The following is a 14,578-nucleotide window of genomic DNA, read 5'->3' on the forward strand; positions in this document are numbered from 1 at the left end:
GTTGAACTTTTCAATTATCCATGCAGTGTATATTTTGCATGTTCTCAATTCCAGGTAGTGTCGATATGGACTGTTGCTCATGCCAAGCTGCCATGATAACGATGTCCAGAAACAAAGTCAAGCCGATGGACAACACTGCTGCAGAGTTGAATAAAAACAACAAATATGCCGATCCACAGTTCAGACAGATATCCTCTGAAGACCGATTCTTCTCGTCGTGGGAAGGAAACAGACTTCGAGTTCACAAAATCCTTGCAATTTGTATCTTGTGTTCTCTGGTGATCGTTGTTATACTGGTAATCGAGATGGCGACGGATGGTCCTGCGCTGGCCAATTGTTCACTTCAGCGAACCTGTTTCCGAACTTTCTTCGATGTCGTGGACATACTGGATAACATTTCACTTTCTCGCAGTTACAGCTATGTGTACAGTGTTAACAACTGTTCAATCGGAAACACTGTATGTGACAGCTTACGTAATGTCTCATTTTTGGTGACAAGCGATCAAGTGTGCAGCAATATAGCAGAACTCACCCAGCGTTCACAGTGTAGAACAATGTTCGCCTTGTATAATGAAAACAATTACACAACTAGAAGCACTGATGTGTTTCACCAGGTATACGCAGACGGAACTGCTTCCTACATGCCCTGCTTCTCAGACGCCAACTTTCTTCCATGGACAATTCCTGCTAGATATCAGACATTACTAACAATGTTTAATGCTGTCAATAAAGAATTGGCGTCTTGTTTGAATTTTCGCAACAATGCTATAACAGGTTCACAGATTACAACAGTCAGGTATGCAGTTTTATCTTCACTGGACACTCACACAGAGCTGGTTAAAGGGGTAAAGGAAACATTTAATGCTACCCTGATCAGTTTGATCGGTAACTCTGAACATAACTGCTCCAAGAGTAATGTGACATCTATTGAGATGTATGACGTCCGAAAAGAGGCTGCGTTACACATACTCACAGCAAGACATAATTTAGAAGAATATATACTTTCCTCGCAGTCTACGGAGCTCGGTTCATTGACAAGACGGTTTATATTGTGGTGTAGTGCATGCGCGGTAGCCTTTGGTATGGCTGTTGGAATATCATTTAGGGTAAAGAAAATGGCGGACTGGATCTATGCATATTCCAAAAGCTTAGAGCAGAAAACCAGTGAACTTGACGAGGAGAAAAAGATGACAGAGAATCTGTTGTATCAAATGTTACCTATTTCTGTGGCCAATAAGTTGAGAAACAACGAAAGTGTCACTGCTGAATGGTTCGACTCGTCCACAATATTTTTCTCAGATATAGTTGGGTTTACCACTATCTCTGCTCGATGTACTCCGATGCAGGTTGTTGAGATGCTGAACAATCTGTATTCCCTGTTTGATTCCCGTATCGACACATATGACGTGTACAAAGTCGAGACAATTGGAGATGCGTACATGGTGGCCAGTGGACTGCCTGTCAAAAATGGAGAGAAGGTATATTGGAAAGATATTAATTCCGTATTATGTTGTTGTGTGGAACTGGGAGGGTGAGTATGAGAACATGAGAACCTTATTATGTGCATACACCAGCCAGTTGTTGAATCACAGGTAAATCAGTCAGAGCCAACCGAAAATTCACATGTACACATTTTCTGTTTGTGTTTTCATCAGAAGTTGAATAATTTCACTCGATTAACCTAAATTGGTTAAATTATACTGTACACGCGTGTGTGCTTGTGTCGTTGGATATAAAAGTTTTTAAAAGATGATTCCTCTCCAAAACATAAGCATTTTGTAACTTCTTAACGTCTGAGAAGATGTCGACTCTCGTAGCTGTTTTCCCTGGAAGCTCTTTTTGACAGGCCAAATCTTTTCATGCTTGAATTTAGTTTAAGAACTAATGTATGTTTGGTTTTCAAAGTATACTTTAGTTCTTACTGAATGCATCTCTATCTGTTTACAATTCCTTATATTCTGGAAATGACTTCATTCATATTCATGCGCATTATCTATGAACACCCTGGCTCATAGCCCACCTCATAACTTTGCCCATACATAGAATTCTTCGATTACCCATATTCATGGCAACTTGTGTTCCCCTTACCTCACATTTCAATACAAAACACGTTTTACTCACAGACCCCTAAACGTTTTCCTTGTGGAAACAGTAATGGCAACAATCCAATGTTCCAAGCACCGCTTCCGGTCCTTGGGACTATATTGACTTGAGCTAGACCTTAGGTTCAGGTTGACTGGACATGCTAGTACCCCCAAACATATCTCAATCAACGCTCTTGTTCACGCAGGGATGACTTATTACTTTCTAGTGAGACTTGTACGAAAACAAAAATGAAATCGGAATCACATTAGAACCAACAGTAAAGTATGCTTGTATATGTTATCCCCGCCAACCATTAAGTAGGACAGATTGATTCAAGCGACTAAGCATGCGGCGTTTGAGATCACAAATGTCGCGTCTGTCATCCTCTTCTTGTAGCACCTGTCCAAGTTCAATCGATGTGATCGCGATTAGAAGCTGTCACTCCCAATTTCTGTGTGGTAAAGCTACTTTCTTAGTCATGGTCATGGTATTCTACAAAGGATGTCAGCATGCCTCCCCTATAATACCTTGGCCCTTCCGTGCCCTGGCATGGGTATCACTGAGTGATAGTGACACAACCACTAGCTTATAAACAAATCTATCATCAGATCTCAGATTGACATAAACATGACGCAGAGTACAATACAGCACTTGAATTATGGGGTGTGCGGTCGACTTAAGATTTACAGGTGCAAACGTTCATGATTGCATTTGATGCTTGACGTTCAACCTCATGCTTGTTTCCATAAGATTCATATTTCATGATTAGATTTTTGAGGGAGGAAAACAATTATACCTGACAATACACTTGTGAATGTCATTGATCCTTTCCCAGAAGTATGTCGTTGTCACGTTGGCAGTTCGATGACCCACCTTCCATCACATCAAACTGAGGCAATCATGTTCATAATATACCACACAACACATGCAAATATTTATAGAAATTACAGCTAATCACGTTAGTATAATCATTCGTTTCCGTTTTCCATATAATGTGACCGTGTTGATTCAAATATACTTAAAGATTAGTCTGATCTGAATATTTTATTGGTGCCTGGGTAAAGTACTTGGGTAAATATTGTTGTCTTCAAGGAAACTTCAAGATGAGTACTATAGATAGTAACATGGGTGCCATCATAATATATTCCTTTTAAAGAACTTATGTATAAACAACTTCAAATGGCATATTGTGATTTTGCCTCCACGATGCAAGAAGCGTAGAGTTGACTCGACGCTAGCTCGAAATTGGGCATTGATTTTCTTCCTTTCTCAGATTCATTAAATCTGTTTCATTTTTCGCATACGCTGAAATTGGATGATTTCCACACGTGTATGAAGTGCTTATGAAATGAAACAGAAGTACGTGTATGAGTCATTACACATGTTAACAACGGTCACTCAGAACCTACTTAGGAATCATGACCGTTTTAACCAAATATTTGTATGTAGTCAGCGAAAACCCTCGTTGAAAAACACCTGATAAACACAATGGACCTAGAAATTTGAAAATGATACAGTAAAACCTTTACCGAATATTGGAGTGGTATAATATAGTATCCAGTTGTTTGAACGTTTGCTGTTTATCAAATTATTGCAATTAATATTTAATTCATTACTGATAGATACTGCAGATAGACTACCTTCATGAAAACTTGAAATCAGACTAAAACTTGTATTTCTTTTACTTTAAATTCATTGTATGCCTACATGTATAGTTAGGTTTTAGAAAGTGAGTATATGTTGCTTTCATAGGAGCGCATGTTCCCCATTGATTTACATTTTGGTGAATAGGTTTCACGTTATCTCGTTTGGTCACATAACATTGTGTACTATTTGTGACATGGCAATATGAAAGGACACGGAACGAAGTGAACCGAGTCACAAGGTCGTTAGGTCTATAGCCTTATACAGTCTGTATATTTTTTCGTGCGCATTATTATCTTTTTAATAGTCCATATCTGCTGGTAGGGTTAGATAGGTGCTTGTTTCAGGTCTCCCACAGGTCATTATCGAACATTACAAGCATCCTCCTTTAATGCCTTGTGTAGTATACAACCTAATCCTATAATGGTCCTTTACTTTGTTAGCGAACTGCAACGTGGAAAACAATGAAACAATGGCTGCACCAGTAAACAGATGTCGACTTCATTCATCGTAACAAACTATGATTGTAAAGGTTTGTTATGTACAGAATATTAGAATAAACACCGAACTGATGCACTTTGGTATGTGCTTTTTGGCGCTAGCGGGAGCCTATAAGCCTTTTTCGGACACCTGGTGTCATCACAGTAGTGAATGTTTTCATAATATGTTCGCAGATGTTTGTCTCTTTACTACAAAGAGATCTGCTTCGGTGGATAATTAACGTCGGTGGATAATCGTGCTTTGACATTTTGTATGGTAATATGTACAGATCATGGAAATCGTCATGAGGCCACCATGTATTCCAGTGCCACATCCTTTGAACTGTGGTAAATATTAGATAGGAGACTATAACCCCACTTACATCGCTGTCACGGTCGACTGAAAACAAATTATCGGAATGAAAAGATACATACATTCGCTATAGAAGCAGTGAAGTCAAACATATAATTAACCATTTTGAAAATATTCCATTTTTTCTCTCCCCATTGTGCAGCATTGATGGGCACTTGCGAACCGGAAACTCGCGAATATTAGTTTTTCCCAAGTTCGGACAATGTTAAGATTTCTCTGCAGCTCGCCTTTTAGAAACGCCTTGTTTACTAAGTTCACATCAGTATTAAACGTGTGCCTCGTCCCATATGGTGATCGATCGTACGTGTAGGCATTGAACGTTTAGTTGACGACATACACTTGGTATTCTTTGCGTATTCTGCGTATACTTATTGATGTGACAAAGGGTCGCTGTTGCCACGGTTATATCCGTTCTCTACATACAAATCACATACGTATATAGTCATGTTTGCATCATTAATGGTGAACGTCCTAGACGGTCAACAATTGACTGCAGCGTAATGTCTTACATAGCATTCAGTGCAAGGTCGAGGGTTGCCAGAAATGTCCTGTATGATGTAATAGGGAAGGCCGATAATAGTATAGTATAATCGATAATAATAGTATTATCACTCATTTATTTCGGATAATGTGTTGCGAAGTCATGATCTCGGATAACGTGTTACCTATGAAGTCATGATCTCGGATAACGTGTTACCTATGAAGTCATGATCTCGGATAACGTGTTACCTATGAAGTCATGATCTCGGATAACGTGTTACCTACGAAGTCATGATCTGTGATTCTGCATTACAGAAGATAGGTTGAAAATAAGACAACCGAATAATAGAAGATTCGCTTTGTTCGGAGTATCCTTCGACTGGAAAGTTTATTTGGTTTCTTGTAAAAGAGCTCTATAAATCTACAATGAAATCGAACTAAAGGTTTCTAGTTTTTCAAAAGTGCATCTCGTAAATAACTATATATGTATTTTGGCTAAAAGTTTCAGCAAGTTCATAAATCATATAAATAGATATCGTTTGAAGTGTAGCCAGTAAAGCGTCCGATTGTGTATTTGAAGTTATGAAAAGTATTTTTGTGGGATGCCTCATGGTGATTTAAATGGTGGCACTGTCATGATGTACTTTGCCAAATTACTGTTAACAGTGTTCTCGTTCGGTTGTCTTTCTAGAATACGAACACTCGAAAGTTTATGTCCGTCCTTAAAGGAGTGACTATGGTTTTACTCCACATTCAGCAGTATTTCAGCAATATTTCAGCAATATCGACATGACAGGGGACAAATGGAGAGGGCCTCACACGTTTAAACCATGAGGGGAATCGGACCCGGATCTTCGAGGCGACGAGCGAATGCTTTGACCACTAGGCTACCCCACCGTCCCCCATTAGGTACTAAACATATAGGATCTACTGAACGTGGAAATAGTACAATATGTGGAAAAAATCGATCTATTCAAGGATGCTGGAAATGTCATCGATTTACAAAGTGATCAAGATTTAGAGTTACATGCGTGCTGGATTCGCGCAATGGTCAATAACTTTAATATTTGCTCTGAAGCTTTATTCTGCTTGCTTTATTCTTCCACATTTTTATCTCATTTCCCTACTGTCATATATCGGCACTGCTCTACTCATCTGAGAGAAGTGAGAATGACTCGCATAAACATCACGTAACCACACAACGGATAAATATTCCGTTTTATTGTGGACATGTTAAAGGATGTTGTGTTGCTGGGTGTCCTGCTCAGATGTTTGCGAAGGATCAAAATGCATGTTTGACATACAATTTTTCATTATTTCAACGACCCTGAGCAGAATCATTACGCGAAATGATTGGATTTTATCCATAATTACGTAATTAGATACATGATGTCGACAGGACAGGGTGTGGTCATTGAGGATTTACTATTACGTCAAGACCATCTTTTTTCTTTGTACAGTTTTTTGTGCACGTGATAAGATTTTCATCAATAACGTAATCACATACACATGATTTTAATGAATAATGAAGTTTAGCTATCAATAATATTATTCAAGGCTTACACTATTTACCCAAAGCATTCCCTATGTATTTAGACAAGACGCCTCATCTTATGATAAACAATTGCCGTTGCTATGGTCCGATCGTTGAGGTTATCCTCAATGGAGAGGACAAGTAAATCGGTAAAACGTCGTGAGGTTTTAGTTTGCTTACACTCTATGAGTCATGTGGATTGCGATATAAAACATCCACAGCAATGCAACAAACATGACACACGTATTAACAGTGAGTGAGTGAGTGAGTGAATATCTAACGTCACATAAAAAGGCTTATACAGATGCATATTATGAAGAACCTGTCGACGAAGGACAATAACACCACTAGACTATCACAGTTAGTATTAAAACTAGCGTGGAAACTTAAAAAAATAATAGTATCACCATTTTGACAATACAATATGAAAAGAGGACATAGATCGCCCAAAACAGAGGGTAGATCACCATACTAGGGACCATGGGGACTTACAGTACCTCTGCTACCTGCATGGCCCCTAGCTGGATTTACACCATCCCCTCAGCTGCTGGCGACTGTATGCAAGATTATCCACAAATTAAAATGACACATATTCTACAGCTAAAAACGTGTAAGATTAAATCTGATTTCAACTGTTTTGGGACTTACGTACCCTCTCGGGAGGACAATGATTTTACGTCAACCCCCTTTGAGGATACAGCCACTAACAATGTTATCTGCTAATTCAACGTCCAGTCCTAGAATGTATATATATATTTATAAGTCGGGTATGAGATCTAATTCTTTTAAATGCGCAATGATTAAATGATAACAAACATTACTTAAAAGATCCTTCATAGTTCGTGATTTGAAATAGTTGTGATGGAATATTCAACACAGTCAAGCAAAACATGCTTGACTGTAATTCTTTCATCACAGGGAATACAAAACGAAGGATCTTCATCTTTAAGCAAATATTCATGCGTATATCTTGTATGGCCATTACGACATCGTCGCATGATGACCTCTTCAAACCTGGACTGACAACCCAAGTAGGTGTAACCAATGAGGGTTTTATTTCATGTAATTTGTTGATACCTACTTGAGTGTCCCACCTCTTCAGATCACGGATGTAAGAGGTAATGGTAGCATTGTAATCGGTTGAGGACGATGTCGTATTGACCAGTAGCAAGATCATTATACAATTCAATAATTTCATTTAAAAGTGGATGTTTACAAGAAAGATTTTTAATCGCCCGAAGGCAAGAAAGAGAGTCGGAATAGATTATATATTGTTTTTGTTTAGGGCCCTTTGAATATATTTAAACGCCATCAATATTGGGTTAGCTTCTGCAGTAAAAATAGAGATAATCTAAAAATCAGGTAATCTAGAAGATATTGTTCTGGATCCAATGACAGCGTATTAACAGAGTTAGTGAATGTGGGAGTGGGTGGGAGAAAGTAAATTTTAGCTATTGATAGATAGAGAGAATACTTAAAATATGTATGTTTATGCTAATCAATAGTGCAGTCGAACAGTTCAAATGAATATGTCTAAATATCCATATTGTTTTTGTCATTGAAGAAGAGAAACAGCCATCCACTGACACCCTGCCCCTATCCCTAAAAGATTCTTGTGGTTGGTCACCAGGTACAATTTCCCATTTCAGTAGACATTCAAATTCTTTTTCAGCATGCTGAAGAAATCGCCACGATGTCTATTGATCTTCTTTCGTCAGTAAACCAAGTGAAGATCCCCAGCTACCCAAAGGAAGGACTGAAGCTCAGGATCGGAATGCACAGTGGTACGTAGTTGAATGTGAGCGCGAGTATGGCATCCAATGGGAGTACTGTACTCTTCCACTTTTACTGCAGGTGTCTTTGGAGTGAAATCATCAAGTCGTGACAGGTATTTCTATTTCGTTCGTGCCAATATACAGTTATAGTTCGTGTATCTGGAAGTAATCGATTTGTTCCGAAAGTTGGGAAGTACAAATGTTCTTGAAGTAGAGCGTTTCCGTCGAATTGAGATAGCCTCCAAGAGAGTGCTTTCTAGTCGAACCATTATTAGGGGATCAGTAAAGAGTGCCCAACCTAGAGTGCCATGGGTGTTTTCCTGACAGCAAACCCGTAAACCAGTCCCGAGTCTTGAAGAAAAACGGGATCATTTGGAATATGTGCATGTTTTTCGTGAATCGTGTCGATCAAATCAGTGTCAAAAGGGAAAGATATTTCAAGGATGTAAATAATTGGATTAGTTTAGGTAATAACGACCAGGTTAAGCATTAAAAGGAATGTTACAAATAACATTTTCCACGATGCCCTCCACTTAGCCTGGGTCCACCACTTACAGAGTCAAAACTCAGCATAGAGATCACTGTAACAAAAGAAAGAAGCCTCTCTAGGATGTTAGTTTCGATAACGATCTATGTGCAGACGTTCGTATCCGCCAATAAAATGATGATAGTCTCGTAAAATTCATCACATAATCTACAATTTTCATATTTACATTTACATGCCTAATCACACATTGACACTTACGAGAGGGAAGTGTCTGATCCTCCGCCACAAAGGGAACACCCTCTGTTTTACTTTTCAGGCCAACTACCTTCATTCAAGCTAGTGACTCCGAAGGAGTTGCTCTCGCCTTGCATCAATGCGTTTAGTTAGTGTATTGGTCGTTCAAAGTGCGTTGTAAGCATTTGCTAATAAAAAAACTATGCCGATTTGATATGACCCCGCTTAAGTGACCATCCATCAACAAAATTACATTAGTTTACAACAATAGTGGTTATTTTAAGATATTTGTCTTCACCAAGAAGCATCAAACAAAACACGAAATGTGACATTCTGTCCTAATGTCATAAAAAGGTGAAAACCATTCTCATTGATGAATATATTTCCAGGAAGACATATAAGAACAGGAGAATGATCAAGGGCACAGGTATTATTGATTCTTGATATGAACCTTCGTGATAATCAGCATCATTATTGTTACCGTTATGTTCAGGTTCCTGTGTTGCGGGTGTGGTGGGGATCAAGATGCCACGATACTGTCTCTTTGGAGATACAGTAAACACGGCGTCAAGGATGGAGTCGAATGGACTACGTGAGTAGTGTCTCATGTCTGTTTTCAAACTGACATAAAGTAGACCAAAACATCTTTATGCAAAAGAATTCACCGCAAAGTCCAAAATATTCTAATGCAATTACCACTACTTTATATAAATACTAGGTTTGCAATCAATACAAATTTTAACAAAGAACGTTCATTTACAGCCCACAATAGGTCGAAAGTACCCAAATTCAGTGGGTCTCTAAGGACGTACTTTGGCAGCATACAATGCAACGGCAGTAATGTCAGTGCGTTTATTAATTTAGCAACGACAGACCTTGGCTGGAGATCCAATGCAAGGAATATAGTACTGCTGAAAGGAAACTATAAAAAATTAACTGATACAACCATAATGAGTCATGTCATTCGTTCGGCGAAACAAGTTAAGGAATCCCCTAATCGTCGCAGAAACCCAAAACGTGAGTGAGTGAATTAAAGTTTAACGTCACACCGGCAATATTTCCGCCATATCGTGACGAGAACCATTAATATCATACATAATAGAGAATGGTAAAACAATCTGTCAACGAAGGACAGCAAAACAACCAGACTATCACAGACAGATATTTAAAACTAGTAATTAAATCTAAAACAATTGAACTATAGAAGACGATGCAATATAAAGACAAGCTATAGACCGCCAACAGCCTAACACGTCTACCCTACCGCGGAATGCATCACAGTCTTCAAACCGACGTCGTTGATTGACATGAGCCAGGCGAGTTTGACGTTTACAGACGGGTAGGTTAAAGAATTCCGTTCAACAAGTTCGGTCTTTTGGGACTAGTGGTGTTGGGAGGGATTTCACAATGAGACTTGTGATTATTCGTGACATCATGCTCGAAGATACATGATGGAAGGTTTGCGACCAGCTGTCCTGCCATTTATTCACCTACATGGCAGTGTCAACCAACGCGAAGACTGACAAGTGACGCTAACATCGTTGTTTTGCTGTGGTTAGCATGTTGTGACATAAGAACCACAGATGTCGTCATCAAAGGGTCGACCTGTATCATATTGAAGCTTGTGGTGGTCACATCCAATACTGATTCAGCATTTTACGATGCAGGCAATATTGATTGTGATTTGTGTAGACGTTCAGACTATGATACTACGTGTCTTTCAGTGTTCAGTGTCAGTGATTTTGTATGAAGTGTAATTTGTTGTAGAATCGAGTACTGTATTGAAATCAAACAGATGGCCATTTATATACGCTTTTCTGTTCAAGTTAAGCAGACAATTTGTCCAGAGCTCTACTTTATGTTCACCACAATACACTGGTTTGGATGTAATGTGAGATGACAAAGACGAGCGCATGCACACTGTGATGATCAAATTATCATTATCATTGATCTCAAACTGAACGGGGCCTCCGAGCATAATAATATCGAGTCTTTAACACCACATTTGACAATAATATATTTCTGAGTAATATATGCAGAGATTTGCACTTTTACTTTATTTATTACAAATAAATAAATAAATAAATAAATAAATGTGATATGTAACACTAGCAAAAGTATACGACAAAAGGAGTCACATGATTGAGTGACAATATATGTACGAATACCATCTTTGGCAGGGATATCCGGTAAAGTTTACGTATACGTTAAGATACAAAGGAGTATGATTGCATAATGTGTTCCCTGCATGATGTTCGTCATGTGAAGTATTTGTGTTCATTACCGTCTTCGTTTCAGCCCTCAAAATCCATATCAGCCAGGCAACACGAGATCGGCTTGTGAAAACCGACAACTATCTGATATCCGAAAGAGGAGAGATCGACATTAAGGTTAGTTTTAGTCCTCCTTACGGGTTTAATTCGCATGAGGGGTTTGAGACGTGTTTAACATAACGACGGATTGATAGTGTGCTGACAGAACTTTTCCTGGGCAGAATTAAAGTACGCCTATTCAAGTAAAGGTATAGTATTCCCAGACATTATTGAGAAATTGGTTTCGGCAAATATCTAACATGTGTGTATAAAGGTTAGAAGGTTTACTTGAATGATTATGTTGCGATATGATTTTGGTACAGTCTAAGAGTCTTTTCGGTGAGACCGCCGTGTCCTGCAACACACGACTGAATGCGCCTAGATGCACAACCGATTCAAATTTGTAGGAAATCGTGTGACAGCGTACCCCAATATTCGACCACTTCTGTTTTATCTTCAATATTTCTAAATCCATTTGGTTTATTCTCTCTCTCATCACTCGCCAGACATTCTCCATAGGATCACAGTACAGATCTTGGCTGTTGTTGGGCAAGTCTGAAAAGTGAACATTTTCATACCACAACCACTGTATGTAGACTACGCTGTGTTTTGGGTCGTTATCATGCTGGAAGGGGGTGATCATATAACATGTCGTGTTCCTTCGTCAAGTTTCAAGTGAAAATACACAACGACGTCACTCCACGTGATCAAATCACACCCCACATGTGAAATTGCGGGTTATGCAATGAGCTTTGGTAGATATAGTTATCACGGTATTTAAATAATCACATACTTCGGAAAACACATACAGAACTTTCATCAGAAACCATTGTCCCAAATCATAATTGTGAACCATACACCAGCTTAAAAGTCTTTGTTTCATCCGTGGCGAGGGAATTCCGCACTCGTTCATCCAGTGAAGTCTTTAATTTGTAATTTTTGTCCGAGGGTTTCATTATATACCGTAGATTTACCTTTATTAATCATCTCTGATATTATCAACGGTTTTCCTTTTACCCAACACACAATCTGACCAAGTCGCCGGCGAACCGTAGCACTGAATTTCTTTCGCCTGCCTGCACCAGCCTTGTGCTCAATCTCAACTCCTAAAATGAATATTCCTCAAAGTTCTGTATACTGTAGGAATGTTATGTGTATTAGGTATCAGTTCTACATTAGCCCCATCCCTTTTAAAACCACCTAGAGCCAGTTTTGTTTTCTCCTCTGCTGTCGCTGTCAAATCTCCCTTGTCTACAAATGAAGCTGTCTGCTACACCAAGAGAGATAACTCTTAATGTAGTGACGTTCATTCTTAGACCTACACGAGTTGTCTCCTGTTCTGAGTGCCTAAATACATAGTACATTTATTTGTAAATCTATTATCCATTATCAAACAGATTTTCTCAATACTTTGTGTGAAAACCGTAAATACAGATGATACAGGTTGTATGCAAATGAAACAATATTGAAAATCTTCAAACATAATGATAATGTTCAGCTATCTATGTTTGTTCTTTGCAAATGATAGAATTTCTTGCAAATGAAAATCGTTGGATGTAAAACTGGCACAGCAGTTTTGTTTCACGTTAAGTAATAAGCTCAAAATGTATTAAGTCGTCAGCAAGTGAGCTATGATGCTTCATGATGACGTTGTCATGTGAAATGGTTTTCTGACGCTAAGACGATCTTTGTATCTAGTGAAATCTTCCATGTGAAAACCGCTATAACTTGGAGTAAATGATGCATTATGGTACATGTATGTGTCTCATTCCTCGTCAACGAAAGAAAATAGAACTAATGGCAGCAAAACTACAACAACGTAAAGGTATGAATTATATCTCTAGATATAACGACAATGAGCGAAATTAAAGGGTGCAAACGTGATTCGGTTGAGACAAAGTATACCAGATTGTGCATCTCTTTCTTCAGGGAAAAGGGAAAATGAAAACATTCTGGCTGGACGGTCGCGTGGATATGACTCAAGCCAATGACAGCATGGTGTGCAAGTTCATACCAAAACGGAAGCGGAAGGTAAAGCAGGAGGATACAACTTCCGGTACTCTTTCCCTCAGTACTGGTATACTCAGCGAGTCAGGATCGACGGCAACTGTAGACAGTAGCTCTGAAGGGGTCGGCAAAGTGGAGATGACTGGTGACGTCGCCACTGGGAAACTCCATGACATCAAGGAAAGCGAAAAGGAAGATAAGAATACTTGTGACGTGCACAGTGCCACCTTGAAAAAGGATTTGACAGTTACGGATATTTCCAAATTTGAAACAGAACAAAACATCTCCAAATCCGGTACAACACTCGGGACAGAGAAAATTAGACCCAACTTCGGAGCAGAAACACAGGGTTCTGATGTTGAAAATGTAGGTGAAAACAGTGTGGTTCCGCCAATAACTGACGATATAGTAACTTCAAAAGCGGTTAGTTCTGAGTCATCGGGAAGACGTCTAATTTATGAGACCCCAACAAAGAACTCCCTCGATCACTCTATCGATGTTCTCACAAACAACGGAGCCTTGCCGAATGCTACTGACGTCACGGTAATGCCGAATGAGGTCATGGGGACAGAGAATGGACATGTTGTAGACGCTGAAGGTACACTGGTGGCCAGGGACAGCGCGGTAGTTGTTTCTCATGATGGTTTAAAAGGACGTGGCAACGCCCACAAAATGCAATCTGATATTGTTATTACTGTAACAAGTGATGGGTGATGGCTTATATAGAGATTTCAGTTTCAGTTGCTGACCAGGAACCTCAGAAGTATCTCAGTTTGTCAAGAGAACATGCCGGTGACTAAATCTTCGAAGGATTATTGTAAATGTCCAACACAACCTCTTACTCACAATACACAACACGGTTGCACTGCGTGAGGACCATGTATGGCGTTTACATCATTCTGGAATATTGCAAAAAAGTGGATTAAAACCACACTCACTAATTCTCTATTATTTACAATAATGATTATAAATATGACACAACGGCGGATATTGCAACTAAAGAAAATAAGTAAATTGCAACAAGAGACAAAATGGATTTCCAGCAGTCGTGTCATGCAAAGAAGTATATAAATCGACAAATGTCATCAATCAAGCGTTGTATAAAACTCAATACAATTGTGATGAATGGTTATAGGCAACTTGTGCTTGCCGTACGAGGTAAGCAAAT

General features: G+C 39.0%; 1 protein-coding gene across 1 annotated transcript; it reads left to right on the top strand.

Annotated features, from left to right (window-relative positions):
- The first annotated feature begins 1,021 nt into the window (after window positions 1–1,021).
- Window positions 1,022–14,124, top strand: LOC137267738 (retinal guanylyl cyclase 1-like). Its single transcript, XM_067802189.1, has 5 exons — window positions 1,022–1,478; window positions 8,268–8,379; window positions 9,585–9,683; window positions 11,390–11,481; window positions 13,333–14,124. The coding sequence occupies exons 1-5, from the start codon at window positions 1,116–1,118 to the stop codon at window positions 14,122–14,124; spliced, it is 1,458 nt and encodes a 485-aa protein (XP_067658290.1). The 5' UTR covers window positions 1,022–1,115.
- The last annotated feature ends 454 nt before the right edge of the window (window positions 14,125–14,578 follow it).

Source organism: Haliotis asinina, chromosome 16, assembly GCF_037392515.1.
Source record: "Haliotis asinina isolate JCU_RB_2024 chromosome 16, JCU_Hal_asi_v2, whole genome shotgun sequence".
NCBI lineage: Eukaryota > Metazoa > Mollusca > Gastropoda > Lepetellida > Haliotidae > Haliotis > Haliotis asinina.